Source organism: Hypanus sabinus, chromosome 27 (genome assembly GCF_030144855.1).
Source record: "Hypanus sabinus isolate sHypSab1 chromosome 27, sHypSab1.hap1, whole genome shotgun sequence".
Taxonomy (NCBI): Eukaryota; Metazoa; Chordata; class Chondrichthyes; order Myliobatiformes; family Dasyatidae; genus Hypanus; species Hypanus sabinus.
This window is the reverse complement of record NC_082732.1, coordinates 11,687,243-11,711,789: the sequence shown is the minus strand read 5'-3', so window position 1 is coordinate 11,711,789 and position 24,547 is coordinate 11,687,243. Positions and strand designations below refer to the sequence as shown.

Genomic DNA, 24,547 nt, shown 5'->3' with positions numbered 1-24,547 from the left:
TGAAGTAGGTTTTCAAAGCTTGCAGAGAGATTTAGGCCAGTTAGAAGAGTGGGCTGAGCGATGGCAGATGGAGTTTAATGCTGATAAGTGTGAGGTGCTATATTTTGGTAGTAATAATCAAAATAGGACATACATGGTAAATGGTAGGGCATTGAAGAATGCAGTAGAACAGAGTGATCTAGGAATAATGGAGCATAGTTCCCTGAAGGTGGAATCTCATGTGGATAGGGTGATGAAGAAAGCTTTTGGTATGTTGGCCTTTATAAATCAGAGCATTGAGTATTGGAGTTGGGATGTAATGTTAAAATTGTACAAGGCATTGGTAAGGCTGAATTTGGAGTATTGTGTACAGTTCTGGTCACCAAATTATAGGAAAGTTATCAACAAAATAGAGAGAGTACAAAGAAGATTTACTAGAATATTACCTGAGTTTCAGCACCTAAGTTACAGGGAAAGATTGAACAAGTTAGGTCTTTATTCTTTGGAGCGTAGAAGGTTGAGGAGGGACTTGATAGAGGTATTTAAAATTATGAGGGGGATAGATAGAGTTGACATGGATAGGCTTTTTCCATTGAGAGTAGGGGAGATTCAAACAAGAGGACATGAGTTGAGATTTAGGGGGCAAAAGTTTAAGGGTAACATGAGGGGGTACCTCTTTACTCAGAGTGTAGTAGCTGTGTAGAATGAGCTTCCAGTAGAAGTGGTAGAGGCAGGTTCAGTAGTGTCACTTAAAGCAAAATTTGATAGGTATATGGACAGGAAAGGAATGGAGGGTTATGGGCTGAGTGCGGGTCAGTGGGACTAGGTGAGTAAGCGTTCGGCATGGACTAGAAGGGCCAAGATGGCCTGTTTCTGTGCTGTAATTGTTAAAAGGTTATTAGGGTGGGTATTATTAAATGATCCTGAGCTAACATTTGAATGATGTTCATTATTCGGATAGTGAATTAACATTAATGGAAGGTCCATGTTGGATTAAGTTTGAAGTTCAATGTAAATTTATTTTCAAAATACATATATGTCACTACATACCACCTAAATCATATAACCCTATACTCTGTGTACCTTATACCCATATGCCACATAAAGAGCCAAACTGTCAGTTGTCTTGTAGTTTAACTTCCTTTATGCTTGCTTAGTGTAAATATTTCTATAGACACATGTTTGTTTGTAAATCTTCAGTGATATTTCAGTAATCTGTATTATATTTGGTTGTGTACTTCTGTCCTTGCTCTTTCAGAGATTATCCTCATTCTCATCTATCCTCCTTGAACTGGTTTGCAGTATAAAGAGGGAACACACGGTACCCTTTGCTTTCCTTGTAACCTTCTCTCTCATATTCTCGCTTGCTCTTCTTTGCTGCTACTTACTGTCACTTTGTTATGAGCATTTAATTAACTGCTGTAACCACAAGATTTATGCCTCAGTCTTGACTTCCAATGAACCTTCTGCACAAAAGTAGAGAAGATCTTTTGAGCAGTTAGTAAGCTAGCTACAAATCAAAACAAAGGATCTAGTTCCCTCGGCCCTCTTATGAGTCGGGATGAACAGGAAGTACCTTTCACTATCCCCAGAATTCCCTGATCTCTCACAGGTTCTGGTATCCTCCTCAGTTCATTATCAACCCACTCCTTCCTCCCTTCCTCCCCCCTGATGCCACCATACGCCCAACAGCTCCCTGATTTGCTACTGCTACTACCCCACACACTCTCAAAGTCCACATCAGCAATTGGTTGGCTCTGGCCAAGGACTTCCAGGTTTTGTTGTCATCCACCTGTTTAAGAACTGGAGACAACAGTAAGCTATTGAGTTGAAGTTTAATAAACCCTGTCTTTATATTTACCCATGGGATAACACTTCACTTACCTTTTTGTCACTCAGGTGTTTGGTTCTGTCACCAAAAATTGGAATAATCCCTTTACAGAGCCCCAACCATTAATAAACACAGTCCTTTGAAAAAACTCTCGCAACATTCACTCTCCCTTGCACCAACAGGTTCAAGAACAGTTACTACCCCTCAACCATCAGGCTCTTGAACAAAAGAGGATAACTACACTCGTCTATTGAGATGTTCCCAAACAAATGATCTCACCTGAAGGAATATCACTTGGTATTTCATGCACTCGTTATTTATTGCTATTTATTTATATTTGCATTTGCACAGTTTGTTGTCTTCTATACTCTACTTGACCTTTCATTGATCCTGTTTATAATTACTGCCCTATAGATTTGCCCACAGGAAAAAGAATCTCAGGGCTATATGTAGTGACAAATATGTACTCTGATAATAGAATTTACCTTGAACTTTAAACATCTGATTTCCTTAATGAGCTGCACACTTTTCTTTCTCTGCCTCACTAAGGGCCAAGAGTGTATTGACTATTTTAAGGAAGATTTGCTCAGGTAGTTTACATCTGAGCATTCATTCAGTCTGACTCAGGAATTTATCATTGATGTGGGAATGAATTAATAATGAACAACCTGTGATCCCTCGGACTACAGCAATCTCATAAATCCCTGATAAATACCTTGGTCTTGTGATCAAAGCTTCCAACTAACACTGTGTATGGTGAACATCAAAGCCTGTGCCCATTTGAAAATGAAATATTTTAAAAACAAGTCCCTCATAAAATCAAGAATGATCCATTCATTGTGGGTTATACTATATAAAGGAACTGATTAGTTGCTGTGGTGACAGTACCTCCTGTCTCTCCAATGCGGGAGGGTCGTGCAGTGCTGGACAGCTCCCACCTAAGGCTTGGATCTGTTGTGCTGAGCAGAGCTGGCCCTGGCACCACTATGTTATGGCTCCTAAGTGAGGCGGTCGTGCTTTGCATAGTGGTGGTAGTGGTGCTGGCTGTGGTGGTGGTTGTAGTTCTGGCAGTTGTAGTTCTGGTAGGGAACAGCAAAGTCTGCGTTGTGGTGGAAAGTCTCGCTGGAGTTGAAAACATGTTGAACTCCGTGAGCTCCTCTTTCGTGGGACCCCATTCAATAGCACAAGGCATTACAGTTGCTATTCCTTCACTGTCATAGGAAGTGCATTTGGGTTTTTCAAAATTATCAAATGCAAAATTATCACTCTGCCTTCTTGCCCTTTTCAAGGAGGTCAATTTTACCGAATCCCTAGTCTCCATGGAGACTGGAGGGTCCAATTTGTGAGACACAGATAGTTTGGTCTGACAGTTGATACACAGGCTACCTGTGCCCATCTTGTGTTTGTGAACCTCTGTTGGCTTGTTTGGGCTTTGTTGTCCAAGATGAGCCTCAGGCCAGAACATTCTGTGCAACCACGACTTCGAAACTCTCCCATGGCGGCTAATTTTGTACTCCCAGAGAGGATCACCGGCAGCTCGGTGTCGTGGTGATGGGTGTAGTGACCCAAAAGATTGAGAAAGAACCTGATCCCTCATCTTCGATTCACAAGAAGAAAAATCCATGACTAGGTGAAAGACAGCAAGCAGTATCCAGGCATGGAACCCAGCAGCTCGTCCAAATCTACTGACAGGCATTGGGCTGCAAAGAGAATAGAGTACAGTAGTCAGTTCAATTAATGCTATGCAAATAAAATGACATCTCAAGAGATCTTTATTGCAACCAATAAAAATGTACTGTCCTGTACCAACCTCCTGATACCACTCACCATGCCATGAGCGAGTATATGGGACAGACGAGCTTCTAAAGTTAAAGAAATATTAAATCATCCTCTGCCACACAAGTTAAATGCACAATACCATGCTCCACTTTTGAAATTCAGTTTTATGAATCCAATAATATCCATGTGAATGACGACAAATTTCTAACACCAAGTACCAAATGTGCAAAGTACTCCCATTCACTATGTCCTCATCACATTTAAAGTCCTACATCTCATAACGTCCTGTGAGTGTCACTGTAGCATAGTGGTTAGTGTAACACTATTACACTGCCAGCAAACTGGGTTCATTTCTACCGCTATCGATTAAAAGTTTGCATAGGTTTTTTGCAGCTGCTCCGGTTTCTTGCCATGTTCCAAAGATGAGCAGATTCAAAGTTCAAAGTATATTTATCATCAAAGTGTGTATGCATTATACAACCTTGAGATTCATCTCTTACCCTGCAGCCACGTAACAAAGAAACCCAAAAGAAACCATTAAAAAAAAAGACCATCAAACCCCCAACGTGCAGAGAGAAAGAAACAAATCGCGCAAACAATAAATGCAAGCTTCTTGGTCACATGTTTGTAATTGGGCTGCAAGGGCCTGTTACCATGATGTGTCTCTAAGTAATTAAACATGAATGAAATAAAGCTCAGCAGCCCAAAGCCCTGCTTCCTCAGCCCTTCCTGCAGGCTGCTCCCTAACCCTCTCGATGTTTGCTGCCCATCGCCTTTTCATCTAACACTGTCTGTTTTGAAGGTGACCTGCATGATAGCTTCTCACTTGAGTTTCAATTTATCAACGAAAGAAGTGCTTTCACTGCATCCACCTATTCCAGAATTAAACCAGAAATGTTCCCCTAGCAACTGTACCTCCACCAATCGACAGAAACCACAAAGCAATTAAGCAGTCCCTGTGGACACAACCTGAAGATAACTCATTAGATGTGTTAATGTCCTCTATAGTATCATGGCATCCCCATGCCAAACTTCAACTTCATCCACTTTCTGAAAGTTAGAAGGGATTTTTGTATAGAAAATCATTCCCCTTTGCTGGGAGTGAACGTAACACATTGCAGAGTCAGCACATTATTCTTTGCCTCCTAAGTCTATTTCATTGATCTTCAAAGAGTAAACTTCAGAATGAGAGCACAATGCACAGCACCTCTTATATAGCATATTAATGCAGGCAACTTGGGAGAAATATCCAGACAAATTTTGATATAGAGGCTATGAGAAAGGGAGAAAGAGGGTAGTGACTTAAATAGAAAACAGTCTCTATTGCAGTTTATAGTAAAGGCAAGACATTATCTGTACATGTCAATAAAAATGAGCTGAGAAAAGGAGCATGTTGTACTTTTTTTTTTAATCCACATAAATGTTGTGAGAGAACATTATTTTATATATCACATTTTTGAGTAGAGATTTGTGAATTCTGTAAGGATGAATTCCCATAGCCTTACAGCTGTAATATAGGGGTTGTCTGTAAACATGCGTAAAATTTGTCAGACAACATTACACAGACTCAGGGAGGTCTAATGTAGATATTTACCAGCTTCCTCATACAATTAACTCATTGAAGTTCCCAATTAGTATTTTCCAATATTTAGACATTTTAAGAGCTTCAGTTAGTTTCAGCACCACCAAAGTAACAGAGAGCTGGATGAAACAGGCTAGCGTGCCCAATGACAGTGAAGTTATCTCCCCATAGGAAAAATGCACTGATTAGTCAAAGGAGAGAATGGTCTTAGTTGTGATTGCATTTGTTTGAGTTGTCTGCAAATTAATGGTCTGTACAGAAGGAAACATTGGTCATTTAATTCATTCTAAAGTGAACCAAGAAAATGGACTTAGTCAGAAAGGAAGATAGTAAAAGGGAGCAACCTAAACAAGAAACCCAAACTAGTACCATCCTTGACACCTTGGCGGTCAGATTCTCCTGCCTGGTAATAATATGTTATCAAAAAGGGCTTTCCTCAGCTGAGAACCCATTGGACAATATACAATTTGTCTGCAGATGCCATGTTAAATATCTATACCTATGGTCCTCACTCTCTGCTTGCCTTTGGTGTATGAACATAAAACTTAACTAAGATTTTGAAGCAGAACTGTCCGATTTGGTGCTACTCTGTGTCTCAAAGAGACTCTGGCTGGTTGCTGACCTCAGTATCGTTTTCCTCACTTAATCCTATAATATCCAAAGATCTATTAATTTCTATCTAAGACTTCTCTGGCCAGCCTGAATTGCAGATCTGTGTATGGGATGATGTATATGCTCACAGCTGTCCTTTATCTTGTGATTAATGTCACTGCAGACTTGTAAAGTTTCCACATGGCTATTTTGGTTAACAATGATGAATGTTTTTCTGTCTTAGGTCACTGAGGTTAGATGCTCCCTTCAATGTAATTCTCCTTGATTGGTATCATCTGTACTTTGAGAGATAACAACTCTCTTCACTAAATCAGAAGCCTGTCAGTTCAAATTCTCTCTCAGTGTATAACCAAGGGTGCTGTATTTTAGATGAGATGTTAAACCGAAGCTCTATCTGCCCTCTTGGACGATGTAATACACATTGTATCCAGCTGCTACATAGAGAAGCAAAGGCTTTCTTCCGTGAATAAACTACATGGTGCTATCAGGAATTGTGTTATGGACATTAGCTCCTTCATTTCTGAATAGCAACTACACTTCTATAAAACAAAGTGGAATTCCCTGACCCAATGAAACATGCTATTTTAATGCATACTGTTCTAAGTTAAAGGCAACTTCAGGTTCACAAATAACTAATCCCCTGAATTATAGAAAATTGCACATTTGACAAGTTATGATTTTAATTCCAATTTGGCTCAACTACTGACCTCATCATCTAATGTGGTACTAACCATGATGGAGAATAAAGTTGCAACTGTGGAAATATACTCACAACTTTGAGATATTTAATGTATTTAATCTTGTAATGTGCCAAAATGGAACTTGTATAATCTCAGGCTGCTTTGCTATAACCTATGTGTGTAGGTGGAAGGAGGCATGTAATGTTCTGATCAGTGTTCATTGTGTAACTAAGGGTACATTGCATGGCTTTGAATAAAAGGACCACAGCTGCTAAGTGGATAAACTGACCCCCAGGCAGATAACAGCCAAAGAATAGTCTGAAAACTTGTATAGAAAACAAACTGTGTAAGTTATAAAATTGAAGCCACCTGCCATCCATTCAAGGAGTGGAGGTGGTCTTATCCTTGCTAGTAATAATCGTGCTTTTGAACAGATTGTCTCTGTGTTCTTTTTTTGTTTCTTTGTTATAAGATCTATCAAAAGGTACACAATACAACATTTGTCATTTCTATTTTGGTTGATGTTAAGTAGTCCAAAGGTGAGAATGTTATAACTGGTCATTATGCTTCTGTAAAGAAGGGAAGGACATCATTCAGAATTCTCAATCATTATTCAGAGACGTAACACCATCACCACATACGGTGTATAGCACATAGACATAATGCTACAAACCCTACAGCCCAGAGAATTCCTGCCAGCCGTCACACATTCATTCACATCCATCCCACACATCTTGCAGTTTTATAAATTCAGCCCAAATTCCCATCAACTCTCTGTGGTTGTGCCACTCACCTGCACTCCGGGGCAGATTACTGTGGGAGATTTACACATAACCTCACACATATTTGGAATGTGGATGGAAACTAGTTTTATGAAGCAAGTTTATGTTTTACACAGAATGTGTAAACCCCATAATAACACAGCACCAGAAGACTTAATCAAAACCATGTTCCTGGAACTGTGAGGCTATGGCTTTACTGGCTGCACCAATATCCCATCCACTCGATAGCTGGTGTTTTCAGCATTTAGCAAGTCTTTGTTGATAATAAATGGTGGGAATTACATTTACAAAATTCCTATTTCCCTTCTCTTCTGCAAGAATCACCTGACTGCAATCAACAATGGGAACTGAAGCAAAGGCAGTGATATTACATGCTCAATTCTGGTGGACTGGAGTATTACCCCTGTCATAGTACTGTAGTGTTATCTGCCCCTTACAAAGCTGTCTGTACGCATAGTCTCCATTCACCAGCCCACTCACCCATAACTGACACTTGATCAGATTGTGCAATTACAAATCACAAAGAGGAATGTTGCACTATATGAAGACATATTAACATACACATGTCATGCATCAATCATAAAAATGGATTTGTCAGGAAATGTGGAGGAGGCTTGACCCATAAGCAGAGCACTGGAGATGATTCAGCACTAACTGATAACTTGAATACTAGACAGCAAACCTACAAGCCACGATAGATGACAAATAAAGAGAGAATAGTAAAAAAACATGAGAGGCAGCTAGGAGCAGCTGGTTGAGGCCAGCTAGTTGAAAGAGTGAGCAAGGACTGTGGATGAGAATTGGAGTTAAATAGGCTTAATGTGATGTGTCTAGAACAAGTGGCAGATTAATCCTATGTGCTGCGTGGAAACTGGGATGTGACTGCAGGAGCCAGAATGACAGGAACCACAAAGTACACTGCAGATGCTGTGGTCAAAGCAACACGTACAACAAGCTGGAAAAACTCAGCAGATCAGGCAGCATCCGTGGAAATGAGCAGTCCACGTTTCGGGCCGAGACCCTTTGTCGGGAATGAAGAGGGAGGCCCCTGCCCTGTCCCTCTTCAGTTTTGACGAAGGGTCTCGGCCCGAAACGTTGACTGCCCATTTCCACGGATGCTGCCCAACCTGATGACAGGAACCATAACTCCCCACGTTTTCCCCTGCCCCACCTTACAGCCAGCCCCTGTTGGCCCAGATGAATTTGGATCCAAGATGTAATTGGATGGTACGCAAGACCTTGCTCCCAGGTTGTATCCTTCCCAGTTGACCGGGTACTGCACACACCATCTACAGCAACATGAATCCAGCAACTGGAGAACAGTGTACACAGGATCACTACCCATTATTTTAGGTTCCAGAGGTTCAGGTTCAGGTGGCTTGAGTGGTCCATAAACAAAGGGCCTGAGGTAGGACACGTGGAAGGTAGGCATAATCATGAGGACTGGTGGCAGCTGAAGACAGTAAATGATTTATGTGATGGGTGATTTTTAAAGGGACCAATGAACCAGAGCTAGAGCTTCTGGGGGTCAGTGCACAAGGACAGATATTTGGTGGACCGACAGACACGGTCCCCAGGCCAGAGTAGTCTGGCTGGGCACTGACAGCAGATGGTCAGCTGGCAGTAGGCATGGTTGGAGACTAAGATGGCCTTCATCCCCTCCTCCAAGCATTGAGGCATCAGTGAATCAAGGCCTTAGCAGATGTGCTCCTCTGTGGGGAACTAAAGGGGTGGTAGGCATGAAGGCTCACTGGAAGTGGGATATGAATTGTGGGCCCTGATCCGATACAATGTCCTTGGTCCACTGAATGATAGGTTCAGCAGCTGACAGAAGCTTGGGGAGGGCAATGAAGTGGGCCACCTTGGAGAACTAGTCCATCACTATCAGGATCACTCTGGCCTCATTGAAACATGGCAAACCTGTGATAACTACGTGCTTTGAAGGAATGGTAGAGGTTGCAAGAACTGAGAAAGCTGCTGATTGGAGGAGTTGGACAGGGTGCACTGGGGCAGATAATAACAACCTGACATACATTTGTGATAATGATGTCTACCAGCACTAGCACTGCAGAAAATCCAGAGCTCATTGGGCACATGGGTAACCAGAGAGGAGTGAGGAGTGGATATATAGGAGTCTGACAGAGTGCATGCCTTTTGGTACATACATGCGGTTTTCAGGTGTGTCAGTCAGACCAGGCTCATGATGTAGGGATGGATCTGGTTCTCAAGGTCCCAGAAAATCAGGGTGAAGATCTGGGAGGTTGAAATGATAGGTTGAGGATTCAGCCTCCATTTCAGCTGGGATGAACTGTTGTGGCAGGGCATCCACCTTTGTGTTCTTGGAACCGGATCGACAGGAAATGGTGAAGTTGGTTTGAAGAAGTGGGCCTGATGTGCCTGATGTGGATTGAATAGGCAGGTTTGGTGAATGGATTTAAAGTTCTGGTGGTCAGTCCAGCTCAGGGGTGGTTCGGTATTTCCTATCAGCCAGTCTCCATTCCTCCAAGGCCCATTTAATAGCAAATAGCTCTCTGCCTCCTACTGCATAACTGTATGTAGGTTTGACTTGTGTGAGAAGAAGGCACAAGGGTGTATCTTCCCAACCAGTCCTCACTGTGAGATAATGGTCCTGGTGCATCCACATCTACCACAAAAGTATTAGACGGATTCAGGCGGCGGAGAATGGGAGCAGTGGTGAGGCACCTCTGGAGTTCCTGGAAATATTGTCTGCGGCAGTCCAGGTTATCCATGAAGTAGGTGGCTTGGTGAAGGAGGAGATGGCAGAGGCAACTTGGCTGTCGTTTCTGATGAAATGGTGATAGAAGCTGAAGAAGCACCAGAAAGTTTTGTAGTTTGAGAGAGCATGGTTAGGACCGTTCAGCAATACCACACACTTTCTCTGAGTCCATGGTTATGCCTTGGGGTGAAAGGACATAACACGGGAAAGAAATGATTGGGTAATGGAACTGAAATTTTTTACTATGTTGCAGTACAGTTAGATTTCAAGGAGACACTGAAGACAGAACAGATGAGATAAATGTGGTCTTGGGAGACCTTGTTGAGGGTGAAGATGAGGTAGACAATCACATATCTGTGTGGCATATCTTGGAGGATCTTGTTAAGGAAGAGTTAGAACATGACTGGACTGCTGGAAAGTTCTAAAGGCATCAGCAAGTATTCGTAGTGACCAATGGGAGCTATGAGTACAGTTTTCTACTCATCTCCCAGGTAGAAGTGGATCAGACTTAGATTCAGTTTGGCGAAGTTCTGCAGCCTTTGGAGTGCAGATCCCAAGGGGAGAGAGTAGTGGTTCATAATGATGAGATTGTTGAGTCCACCATAGTCAATGCAAGGAGGGGGACCTCCATTTTCCTTTTTGGTCGAAGAATAATCCTGCACTGACCGGGGACTAGGATGGTCAAATGAAGTCATGCTTTAGTGGTTCAGTGATGGAGTTATTCATGGTTTGGGTCTCAGGAGGAGAGAGGAAAAACAGATGGCCTCGGGGAGGGTTGGTGCCCAGGAGGAAATCAATTGCAGAGCTGTGTAATCTCTGAGACAGCAGGGTGCCAGCTTCCCTTTTACTGAAAGTGCTGGCTAAGTTGAGATAGCTCTTTGGGAGCTTGCTGAGGTACAGGGTTTCTATCATCTCCACGGATTTAGAAGGTGAAGTCAACTGAGTTTGCAGGCAAGTGGTCCAGCAGGTGGGTCTCCAACTCCGCAGTTCACTGGACGACCAGGTGAAGTGATGGTCGTGAGTGGAGAACCAGAGTAACTCAGGGTAAGAGGAGTGTTGGGTGAGTTGATCAGGAGAAATTGGATAGGCTGGTGGTGCTCTCCCATACACGTGTGCACAGGCTGTATGTGCACTCCGACTGTCCCAGATCCCAAGGGCCATGATCTTGAAGGGGTGAGTGATTGGTTCAGTAGGAAGTCCACATTGTACATACAGAGCTCGATCCAGAAATTGGCTACTGCGCCAGAATCCATGCTAGCTTCCTGGGCATGTGGAGCCAACAGAGTGTGGAGATGGACAAAGAGAGTGAGACAGGTATTGGTGCTAGAATGAGGGACCAGGAAGAACTTGTCAGATAGGTGGCCCCTCATCTGTACATAGAGGTGTCATTTCTTGGAAGCAATGGACATTTAATGCATTGCTGGTATTCTGCTCCAAAGTGGACATACAAGTTGTTTCTTCACTGACTCTTGTGCTCTTTGAGCAGTTTAACAGAGCTTTCCTTAGCTGCCTGGGTTCTTGAGGTGTTGGTGAAGAAGGACTTGCAGCTGAACTAGTTCTGGAAATGGAACTGGAGTTCTGGCTGATGATCTAGAGGAATGTTCCGTTAGACGGTTGTCCAAATGGAAATCCGGAGTGAAGAGGCTTTCTAGGTTGGTGGACCTCACCTGGGTAGACAACTTATCTTTCACGTGCTCCAAGAGGACTGGATGGTGATGGGCCAGCACACTTGCACATTCCAATAGCACTCTACCGCAAGGGTACTGGATTCCACAGTGTAAACTAGCACAGAGCGTGAGCCCTGATGTAGGTAAAGTTTCAGATCCACTGTCTTCCTTCCACTTCCCGGATGGTCAAAATCCCAGAGTATCTCAGCAGTGAAATCCTCAAATCTGTTGCAGGTGGGGCTTTTATTGTGCCAGCTAGCAGTGGTCCAGTCAAGAGAGAGATGAGGAAGGTGACCTTGTCCCAGTCGGCAGATTACAGAGGTAGCTGAAGCTCTGAGTTGTAAATAGGAAGTTGTGGTATCGAGTTAGAGCTCCAGCAAAGCATTTGGACACAGGAATCTGGAGCTCAGAGATAAGAGGTCAACTGGTGTGGAGTTGCTGTACCAAGGTCATCCATTCAAAGACAGTGGCAAGCAGGTGGTCAATGCTTTCTCTAGGTGAGCATACTCTCCTGGGTCAAACGAGGTTTCACCGTCTGGAAATGTAGAGGAGGCTTGACTCAAAAGCAGAGCAGCAGAGATGATTCAGCGGTAAGTGATAACTTTAATACCAGACAGCAAAATAACAAGCCACAAGGGACCACAAGCCAAGAGAGAACATAAACAAACTGCGTCCAGGAGAAACTGGCTGCGGTCAGTTGTTTTAATAAGTGAAGAAGGGCTAAAGATGAGAACTGTAAACAAGCTGCAGGTGATGAGTCTGGAATGAGTGGTAGGTGAGTCCCATTAGTTGGGTGGAAACTGAAAGGTGTCCACAGGAGCAATCCAGAGAGGATTATATCTTTCAGATACAAAGCTCAAAATAGATCTTTACACAATATTAGACAAAAATAAGTTTTACATGAACATAAGCGAGTCTCAGACTCCAGTCATAGCGCAGGTAAATTTCACATAATAGCAAAATATAACATGGACCACGACTCCGAGAAAAAAAAACTCATTAGTGTCAGGTACTAATTATGAATTAGATCAGATATTCTGCCATATGTTTAGTACATGACACTAGGTGTAATAAATACTGGATCAAAAATAGGAAATGAGTCATTACATAACATTTAAAATTACATATACATTATGGGATGAATCACCTCATTTCTACAAGTGTAGGACACCAAACAGGTAGATCAATATAGTCTATCAGAAGTTATGTTTACTGATTTAATATTCCCAGAACAGAGTGGCTGCTTTAAACAGTGGTGTTAAAGGTTCTGTTGCAACAATAGGTATATTACTGGTTCACAGTTATATACCTAACCCATTACAGGCAGAGAAACAAATCTAGTAGCTCTTGAAAGAGTTAATGTTACATCAAATTATTAAGACTATAGGAGTATACTTCAGCTATTCACATCTGTTCTGCCATTCCATCATGGCTAATTTATCATCCCTCCCAACACCAATCTCCTGCCTAACCGTGTAGCATTTGGCACCTTTGCTAATCAAGAACCTCTCAATCTTCACCTTAAGTATACTCATGTCTTGGCCTCCACAATCATCTGCGGCAATGGACATCACACATTGCACGGTGTTTGTTTGATCCTGTTGGTTGCAGTCTTTCATTGGTTCTGTTATGTTTCTGAGTTACTGAGTATGCCTGCAAGGATACAAATCTCAGGGTGGCATATAGTGACATTATTGTACTTTGATAAAAAATTTATTTTGAACTTTGAATTCAACAAATTCACCAACCACTGGCAAAAAAAATTCCTCCCTATCTCTATAAATGGATGTCTTTCTTTTCTGAGGTTCTGCCCTTTTGGTTCTAGTCTCCCAACTCTAGGAAGCATCCTCACCATGTCCACACTATCTAGGCCGTCGAATATCTGTTAGGTTTTAAAGAGATTTTCCCCTCATTCTTCTAAACTGCAGTGAATATAGGCCCAGAACCATCAAATATTTTTCGTATGTTAAAACTTTCATTCCAGGATCATTCTCATGAACCTTCTCTGATCTCTGTTCAATGTCAGCACATCCCTTCTCAGATAAGGGGAAAAAAACAATCATAAAACCTCTGCATTATATACTTGCTTGTTTGTTCTAGTCCTTTTGAAATGAATGCTAATATTGTACTGACTCAATCTGCAAGTTAACCTTTATGCAATCCTACACTAAGACTCCCAGATTCCCTTGCACCTCTCATTTGAATTGTTCCCCATTTAGAAAATAATCTTTTTTCTTAACAATTTCTTCTACGAAATTGCATGTCCATACATTTTTCTATACTGTATTCCATCTGCCACAGCTTTGCCCGTTCTCCTTATTTGTCTAAGTGCTTCTGTGGATGCCCTTCTTCCATAACGTTACCTACCCCTCCACCCATCTTGTATCATCTGCAACTTGGCTGCAAATCCATCAATTCCATCGTACAAATCACTGACAAATAACATGAAATGAAAGGGTCCCAACATCAATCCTTGCACAACACCACTAGTCATTAAGGATGAATTTTTACCTATATCACAGACTGCAGCTTAATTTAACCACTGGTGTTATCTTATTACTTTTAAGCACTTTATAAATAGTAGATTATAAAACCTTTTGAGTCTGCTCCAACAATCAATAAGATCATGGCTGATCCTTAATCACAAAAGTATTTTGTATTGAATTCCAACATCACGATTTGCTTGAAATCAAAATCATGAGCTTTGCCATGAATAACTTAATTGACTGTGTATTTACAGCTATCTGACATACAGAACTCTGATTATCTTAGGACAAAGAAATGGTTTCTTATTTTAGTCCTAAATGTTTATTTATTTATTTATTTATTGAGGTAGAGCATGGACTAAGGCCTTCCGATCCTTTGAGCTGCACCACCCACATCCCTCCACTTTAATCCTGGCCTAATCACCGGACAATTTACAATGAACAATTAACCTACCAGCTGGCAGCCAGTGCATCTTTGAATTGTGGGAGGAAACTGGAGCACCAGGAGGAAACCCATGAAGTCACGCTGAGAACATACAAAGTCCTTTTAGGCAGTGGTGGGTATTGAACCCAGGTCACCTGTACTGTAAAGTTTTGTGCTAACCTTTTGCTACTGTGCCACTCCACGTCTACTGTCTATGTCCAGAACTTTTATCGAGGGTAAACAACATCTATCCTGAAAAGCAGCCACTATTGGAATCCACACATACTTCTGGGATTTGCCCAGTAAAATTGCTACTTTCTACAGATGCATGCCACTGTCTGAAAGTAAACCTAATAGACAAATGGTATGGATGATAATACATAATCATAATAGGCTTTATTATGTAAGTTGCCATTAATACAGGCAGCGAAAATATGCTTAAAATCAATCAGATTAGAATCTTTATAGAATTACTTTCCATTTCAAACCTGATAATCAGAATGAATTCAAGATAAATATCATTAAATTACTCTGCTCTAACACCATTCTTGTTCTGTACTGTAGAGGTCATGGTAGATTTTCATTGTTTGTGATGGCTGGGTTATGTCACAGCTTCAACCAGAAAGTTATGGGATTAGTTAGTCTTACATCAGAGTGGGCAAACAAATTATGAACATTAGGAGAAATGTAGTCTACTTAGCAACAGTCAGCGTAGTCTTGTGAGGGGCAGGTCTTGCCTCATGGGGCTGATTGACTTTTTTGAGGAAGTCACAAACAAATTTATTAAGGCAAAGTGATAGATGTGGTATATAAACTTTTGCTAAGGTATTTGACAATGTCCCCAATGGTAGGCTCAAGCATAAAGTCAGAAGACAGAGGATTCATGCAAGACTTCACTGCGTAGATTCAGAATTGACATGCCCATGGAAAGCAGAAGGTGGCAGTAGATCGAATTTATTCTGCCTGCAGGCAGGTAACAAGTGGTCTTCTGTGGGGATAGTCCTGGGACTTCTACTCTTAGTGATTTTTATAAATGTCGTTCATGAGGAAGTGGAAAAGTGGGATAGTAAGGCTGATGATGTTGTGGATAGTGCAGAAGGTTGTCATGGGACACAGACAAGATGCAGAGCTAGGTAGAGAAATGACAGAAATAATTCAATCCAGGGAAGTGTGAAGTGATATACTATGGATAATCAAAATTAAAGGCGGAGCACAAAGATAAATGCAGAACTCTTAGCAGTGTGGACAAACAGAAGGATCTTGGAGTCCATGTTCATTGATTCCTCAGAGAAGTCTAGCAAATTGATAGGTTGGTTAAGAAGGTAGATGGTGTTGTCTTGCTATCTTATGATCTTCCAAAAGAGTTAGGTTTATTGCCATCTCCATAAAAGCAAATATTTTAACCTCTCAGGCAAATTGTCTGAAACATGATGCCTGTCACGTCTTTGCTTCTGTCTCTAAATACAAAGTAGTAGAAAGTGGGCAGAATAGGTAAGCATTTTTTTGACAATATATTCTTACCTGCAGTGATAGTATGGGAAAATCATGATGGGAAAGGGAGAATGGATAAAGAGATTGCAAAACCTATGGGCTGAAATGCAAAGGAAAGGCAAAGGAAAGAGAAGGAAAAAAAACTTCATGTGGCATGGATAACGCTGGTAGCACCAGCTTTTATTCATTAATTCAGAAAGGAGGAAAGAGTCAAGCACATTATTGTGTCTGGTGTCACGTATAAGTTACAGTAGGTAAGGACAGCAGATTGTTTTCCATATACAGTCCTCTACAAAAGTCTTACAGACATAGCAGTGCATTTGTCAATGTCGATCAGAGGGCGAGTTTGTAAATCTGACAGGAGCATAGGATGTTGGAAATGGCATGGATAGAGCACCATGGGAGGATTCTGGGACAGGTGCCATAGAAGGAGTGCCAGGGACGGGAGGTGGCATGGATATAGGCACACCCATCCTCGAAACACCAGACAATGTCATTCGATTCCAAACAATTGGTTGATTGATCATTACAGAATGTCTGGAGCTTCCTCTCCTTCCCCTTTTCCCAACCACTACTTCCATCTCCCTGTCTCCTTCCCACTCTCAGTTCACAACAGAGACACATATCAGAATCAGGTTTATCAATACCCACATATGTCATGAAATTTGTTTTTTTTTTGCAGCAGCAGTACAATGCAATATGCAAAATTACTACAGTATGCAAATGTCTTAGGCACCCTAGCTATATATTATATATATACATTGTTTGTGTGTGTATATATATATGAGAGGAACCAACCATATTGTGAATCATATGGCCATGAGTACAAATATGACCTGATCAGTGAATGTAAAAAACATGGTGACTAGTAGATCCATGTTTCTGGAAAGTATTTGGCCAGATAATGTGAATGGGCTTTTAATGAGATTATTTTACCAGATGAGAAAAAAACAACCATTAAAGATGTTTCACATTAGGTACTCCCGAGAGTTTACGCAGACCCCAGCAGACCTGACCTATTTTGGAATACAGCTGCCTGCATTTAGAATAAGATAAAGTGTTTGAGTGCAATCATCCATGGGTATTTCGGAAGGAAAATGGAACACTTCTCTATTGTCACTGTGGAGTCAGTAGGATTCTATCAAAGTGAAGATTATGCCATGACTAATTATTCAATGTCCTTGCTTTCAGAGAACCGATTAATTTATTTCCACTTCATAAATGTAAATAAGTGGCTGTTTATCTGAGCAAATGGAAACTGCTTGGATTAGTTCAGAAAAAAAGTTGAAGAGCTAAAAGTACAGGAGAGGCTTTAGTCTTTAATAAATGGATGATTTAAAAGATCATATATCTTTTAATTTATATGATTGATACTGAAAGGAAGACTGGTTGATTGACAGAGAGGGAATAAAGTACACTGAAATTTTAATCATTCTCTGATAGTTTTTGTAAGAATTTCTCTTTAAAAGGCTGTGGGGAATCTAGTTATTCTGCATTTTCTGTATATTTTCTGCAGTAAAGGCATTCAGAGTTTAGCATGTATTACTATCTTCAACATGAAACAGCCCTCAGGCAGAAGCAGATAATAAATACTTTTTTTTGATGATTAACCTCAGAAAAGAATTAAGGTCTCTGGAAAATATGTGCAGTTTCTCAAAAATATTGTTCTAAATTAGATTCACACACTTCCAACTCAAAAAATATCCAGTTTCACAATTTGTAAAAATGCCATGAATGAAGTTGGACCAATCAAACCATCATCATTAAACTGGCTGCCTGTGTCCTTTAGGATCAATTTTAAAATACTCTTAATCGTATATAAGGTTCTGAATTATCTAGATCCTTCTTTGGAGTGTCTTTCCTTGAACATCCTTAATTGTAATCATAGATTGTTTGGTTTAGTGTTCCTAGAGCCAAGCATATAAGAACTGGTGATACAGCCTTTTACTCTTTTTCACCAAAAATCTGGAATACTCTTCTGACTGAGATATGTCAGGCTAGTACTGTGGAATGTTGCAAAATACTTTCAAAAACCGATCGCGCCGGCATCTGGGTTTAGATGCTCCATTTCTCCAGAGTATGGATAGCTGGTGCAGTCCCTTTAAAGATTCTGGCCTGCTCCACTAATTGGCAGCCATGTTTTAGTGCCAATATTTGGATATTTAAAGAACACCTGGACTCAGGTTTGGGGCTTAATCGTCAGCTCAGCTTCGGTTCAGTCTGCAATTGCATTTGGGATTTCTGTCTCATTTGAATTCTCATCTTGTCCTGTCAGGTTCTCGTCTAGCATCTAGTCAAGAACCTTGTTCTCATCTCAGTCTCAAATTCATGTCTCAATCCAAGTCTTGGATAATCCAGTAGTTGTGTCCTTGCCATTCTCACCTTGTTACAGCGTGGTTTCATAATTGCTATATTACGATTTATGGATTAGGGAAAATTGATGCATTACATAGGCCATGTGTAAGAGGCAAAGGTCTGAAGAAAGGGGAATCTGAAAAGAGAGGATAGAAGACCATGGAATAAAGGGAAGGAGCTGGGGATCCAGAGAGATGAAGGTGCAGGTGATGGATGGATTGAAAGGGCATGGGAAAGAGAAGGTGTAAAGGGGCCACAGGAATAAGGGTAGACAAAGTTGGCGTGGAGAGAGGAGATATTGGGTAGTGGCTGTTAGTGAGAAAGATGTTGATGCCTCTACTGTCTGATTCCTTCTCCTTCAGCACTTTGCCTCTTATACTCATCACCTCCCAGCTACTCACATCATTCCACTTCCCCTCTCCTTCCCCAGCCTTCTCCCCCATAACCAGATTATCTATCACCCACCAGTTCATGCTCCTTTATTTTGGCTTCTGCCGTCTTCCTTCCCAAACAAAATGAATGGTCTTCAAAACATTGAAAGTTCAAAATAAATTCATCAATGAAGTATGTATATATAACTATATACAACCCGGAGACTCACTTTTTTAAATTGGCATTCACAGTAATTACAGGAAACACAATACAATCAATGAAAGATCTCCCTCAATAAGATGGAAAAACAATCAACATGAAAAAGGCATCAACCTGTGCAAATATTAAAAGACAATAATCATAAAGAAAGAAGTAATTATCAAGGACATGAGTTGAAGAGTCCATGAAAGTGAGTCCATAGATTGTGCACACAATTCTGTGATGGGGAGGGTGAAATTCAGTGATATATTTTGGTTGAAATGCTGCCTGTTTATTTCCCTCCATAGATCCCTCCTGACCTTCTGATTTCTTCCAGCATTTTGTACGTGTTAATACAGACTTCCAGCATCTCTGAAACCTTGTGTGTCCACTATAATATGAGATTTGTTATGGGTGTAACTGTCTCATTATGTCAGAACTACCTGTATCATATGAACTCTGTAGTCACATTGATTTTCTAATCATCTACAGCTATCTGAATCCCCCAGAGTATTTATTCTTTTTACAGCGTTACATACAGTTCTCTTTTAAGAGGAGATAATGAGCAAACAGCAATTGGCTGTGCTGGGACACCATTGATATGCACCCTGATTAGGATAAAAGAATAGGGAATGCCTGATTCTGATAATCTGTAATATGTTGTCAGTATGAAGGCAAAATGCTGGGATCTCTCATTAATAAAGTGGTGACACAATACTTGGAAATTAATAACAGGAGAAGGAAGAATCAGCTGGATTTGGGATCCAATCATCTGCAAAGAGTTACTCTCTGTGTGAAAAAGAAGATAATGTGTATATTTATCTATTTGTTGAGATACAGTGCTGGATAGGCCTATCCAGCCCTTTGAGCTGCACTGCCCAGCAACGCATGATTTAACCCTAACCTAACCACGGGACAATTTACATTGATGAATTAACCTACCAATTTGTATGTCTTTGGATTCTGAGTGGAAACTGGAGCACCTGGAGGAAACCCACGGGGTCATGGGGAGAACATACAAGTAAGAGAGGTGCCAGAGAAAAAATGGTTGAGGTGGGTACAATAACAGCATTTAAACTTGCGTTTGGACAGGTAAACGGATAGGAAAAGTGGAGCCAAGTTCAGGCAACTGGACCAGTTCACTTAGACAATTTGCCCAGCAGGGACAAATTGGGCAGCAGAGCCTATGACCCTAAGATGTAATGCCAGGAGAAACTGAAACTGCAGAAAGAATAATTGGTCATGACCAAGCTTGGAATATAAGTGCATTAAAGAAAGAGGAAGTGTTCTCCTTTTTTTCCCACTTCAGGGAAAAAGATTAAGAGAATAAGAGTCACAAGTTTCTAATATATCACAATAATACAATGGGCAGAGTAGCTTCAGAAGAATGTCTTCCTGACTGCTAAAAGAAAAAAAAGACAGAAAATATGTTTATGGAGCATTGATTAATGGGTGTCAAGATCTCTGAGGATCTAACCTGGTCCCAACATATTGATGTAGTTATAAAGAAGGCAAGACAGCAGTTATACTTTATTTGGAGTTAGAAGTGGTCAACAAATACACTCAAAAACTTCTATAGTTATACCGTGGAGAGCATTGTGACAGGCTGCATCACTATCTGGTATGGAGGGGCTACTGCACAGGACTGAAAGAAGGTGCAGCAGGTTATAAATCTAGTCAGCTCCATCTTGTGTACTAGACTACAAAGTATCCAGGACATCTTTAGGGAGCGGTGCCTCAGAAAGTCAGCATCCATTATTAAAGACCTCCAGCACCCAGGACATACCCTTTTCTCACTATTACCATCAGGTAGGAGGTACACACTCAGCAATTCAGGAACGGCTTCTTCCTCTCTGTCATCTGATTCTTAAATGAAATTTGAAGCTTTGGATACTACCTCGCTTTTTTTTAATATATAGTATTTCTGTTTTTGCACATTCTTCACTAATCTTCTCAACATATGGATTGATTTACTTGTTTGTTTATTATTGTTTTTCATTTTTTTTTCTCTCTCTTTGCTAGATTATGTATTGCATTGAACTGCTGCTGCGAAGTTCACATGTCACATGCCGGTGATAATAAACCTGATTCTGATTCTGATTAAAAGCAAAGGTAGTATTTAAAGATTTATTGTCAGGTGACGCTTCTGCTTCCTTTCACCGGGTTCTTCTGAGCTGTTGTAGTTTAGTCTTTAAAGCTAACATTTATTTACCCATTGCTACCCTTTCAGCTTTGCCTTATTATTGAGACATGTTTTATTGGACTGACTATTAGAACTCCAGCTTGTGAATAAAGGTTATGCTAATTGTGAATTGGCTGCCTTCAAAATTAAAGATGGCAATGTTTCAGTCAAGCCTTGCTATTGGTAATTAATTGTGTGATCTGGCTGAAATATCTCTGTCTTACATTGAGATAATTGGTCTGAGAGGTTTTACACATCAGCATCTGCACATGGCGTGGTGAAACATCAATATGAAGTAAAATTATTACCATTGTAAAACAAAGGGGAGGTAAACAGAGAGCAGTCCACACCTGGAGCTACGAAAGACTGCAGATACTGGAGTCAGGCGCAAAAAATTGAATTGTAGGAGGAACTTAGTAGGTCAAAGGTCATCTACTCAAAATGTTACCTGTCCATCTCTCTCCACAGCCTTCTCCATGTGGTCCAATTCCTGAGTCAGAGGGGAGTTCCCATCCCTAATACTGAAAGTTCCAATCTGTTATAAATTGAAGGAGCATTTGTATGGGGATTAGGTAAGGAACATGTTCAGTCCCAAAGCAGTAGGTGAGCCAGAGGTGCTACGAAAACCACTCCTGATTCTTCCGGAATACATTGATAGAATCATTGAGAGAGAGAGAGCTTACAAACAGACCTTTTGGCCCACTAAGTCCAGCCCTACAAAAACCACCATTTTTACATTAATCTCAAAATAATCTCATTTTTATTACATCCCTATTCTATTGACGACACTCTGATTCCCCACACACCTACATCAGCAGCAATTTATGGCAACTAATTATCTTGCCAGCTCTCACATCTTTGGAATGTGGAAAGAAACCAACGCACATGGGAGAAACTCAGAGAAAGAACATACAGGTAACATACCAACTTCACACAGATACCACCTAAAGTCAAGATTGAACCAGGATCACTGGTGCTGACGGATATTGACACTACACACTGTGTCACTGTGCCACAGGGAAATGTACCTTTTCCTCAAGTCTGTTGCCATCTTCAGTGAGCTGTCAGGATCACAGAAGTCTGAGTCACTTAGTTGACTAAGTAACTTAATAAGCAAGTTTATTTTGAGATTTCCATCCTCTTGATGAGATTTAAAGGAATTAACCAGCCATTAGGAGCATGTTAGCTTCAGGACCTCAAACCCTCCTTGGTTAAGCCAACAGGTTGCTAAATAGGGCATGGATTGGTATTTTGGTTTTGATTTAAAATTTGATAAATAAATATCCCACCCATGTTTGGAAGACTGAAACTATCCTGACATTTTTGTCAGATTCAATCAAATTAAATATGAACACTCCCCAACCTAAACAACTATTTTAAGTAATTACTCTCGTGTTCCCAGTGCCAGCATTGACACGCCACCCACCAGCTGTTAACATCTAAGCTCATTTCTTGTCCCATCAAACAGCATTTTAAACATCCCTGATGAATATCCTGAGTATAAGGTTATTTTAAGCATCCAGATTTGATCAAATATTGGTTCTAAATTTCATTTTTTTTTCCATTATCTAAAAGGTACAATTCAGAAGTGTGATTATATACTCCCCATATGCTTAGATGAGTATACAGTAACTCCAACAATTCTCTGGAAGGATGGCATTATCCAGGACAAAGCAGCCTACTTAAATAGCTTCCGAACAACCGGCTTAAATATTCATTCCCTCTACCACAGGTACACCGATGATGCTGTGGTCATCAACTACAAAATGCACTGCAGCCACTTCTCAGGGTACTCCACCCACTGATCTCTACCACCAAGAAGGACAAGGACAAGAGCAGTAGGTGCTCAAGAACTGCAGCTCCTGCAAGTTCAAAGTCACACACTAATGTGACTTGGAAGTACATTGCCAATCCTTCATTATTACTAGGTATGCATCTTTAGCAGGTAGTTACTGCCTGTTACACCGCTGGCATTTAGGGCAGCATTGAATGTCCTCAATCTCTGTCTGTCCTTGGCCAACTTGTCTATTGTTCCCCAAGTGTATTTCAGGGTCCTCATTTATGTCACCACAGTACGGCACTAAGTTTCCTTTGGTTTCCTGTGTTTCCTCTGTCCTTCAGGGATCCAATGAAGTGGCATCTTGGTTAATAAGCTGGCCTTTCTTCTCATAACATGCCCAATCCAGCTCCTCATGATAATTGTGGCCATGTCCTCTTGGTGACACTGAAGGAGTAGGGCATGGTTGGAGATCTTACTTAGCCAGAAAATATGAAAATATGAAAATATGAAAAATCTGAAAAATATGAAAAATCTTCCGGAGGCTCATTGTATGGAGCCAGCATTTTGACCTGTACAAGAGTGTTGACAGAACACAGCTCTGATACAGCTTCACCATAGTGTGGATGCTGTAATCCATTGATCCCCATATGTTGCTGATTGATCTAAAGACATTTATAGCTTTGCTGAATCTTCATTGGATGTTCTCCTTGATCGCATTTGCATTGACAGCAGGAGAAGATTCTACATTGTATCCTTAAATCTCCTAAATTCCAATACTTGGAACTCCATCAGTAAAACAGTTTTGCTCTATCACCTTTTCAAAGTAATTTATCTCCTCTTTTTATCTTCTTCAGACAGATCAGTTGCATGCGCCATATTCTGCTTGCCAGCTTGATAACTACTTGCACTACAGTCTCTCTTGGTCTCCATCCTACTTTAATCCCACACTCCCCAGTTTTATGCGATTTTCCACAGATAAAAAAGTAATTGATTTGACATGTTAACTGCGTTTCTCTCCATGAATGCTGCTTAACTTAGTGAATATCATTTTTATTTTCATGCTGTTCTTAAAAAATCCACCAACAGATCTAAATGTATATTTCAGTGAACGCACTCGGGAAGAGGTTAATTGACCCAGTCTAAGCACACATATCTACATCTAACTAATTCCAATCCATCTGAAAGCTGAAACAAGGCTTCAAAGTTAAAACATGGTGCAGAATTTTTATTCTCTCCACTGGAAAATTGAAAGACAGACTTCTTCGATATGTCTGCACTCTACACTTTTTAACTGCTTTGGTTCAACATATTCAGAGCATGAGCTTGTGTGAAATATTATTGAAGGACTGTAAAAGAACGCTCACTTCAATTGTACCCATAGTGCTTAGAGGCAATGAACCATTTTGCGTTTCTAAGGATAAAGGACCTCTGCTGCCTTGCGGCACTTAGTAAGACTTAGTGCTGCTAATTAAAACATAAATATATAAGACAAGTTTACACCACTCACAAAATTACTAAATCCCACTTCTGGCTTTTTTAATAACAGGACTCCTGTCTCATTAGTGCTTTCAAATGACATTGCAATTCTAGTTACCAAAACTAAAAATAGA

The 24,547-nt window shown here is 40.8% G+C and overlaps 1 protein-coding gene across 1 annotated transcript in view; it reads right to left on the bottom strand.

Moving 5' to 3' along the window:
* The window catches only part of ajap1 (adherens junctions associated protein 1), a 394,581-nt gene that overhangs the window by 201,309 nt on the left and 168,725 nt on the right, over window positions 1–24,547 (bottom strand). Inside the window, exon 2 of the mRNA XM_059951611.1 lies at window positions 2,699–3,510. Within this exon, the coding sequence (XP_059807594.1) occupies window positions 2,699–3,510 (812 nt within the window). The remainder of the gene's footprint in view (window positions 1–2,698; window positions 3,511–24,547) is intronic.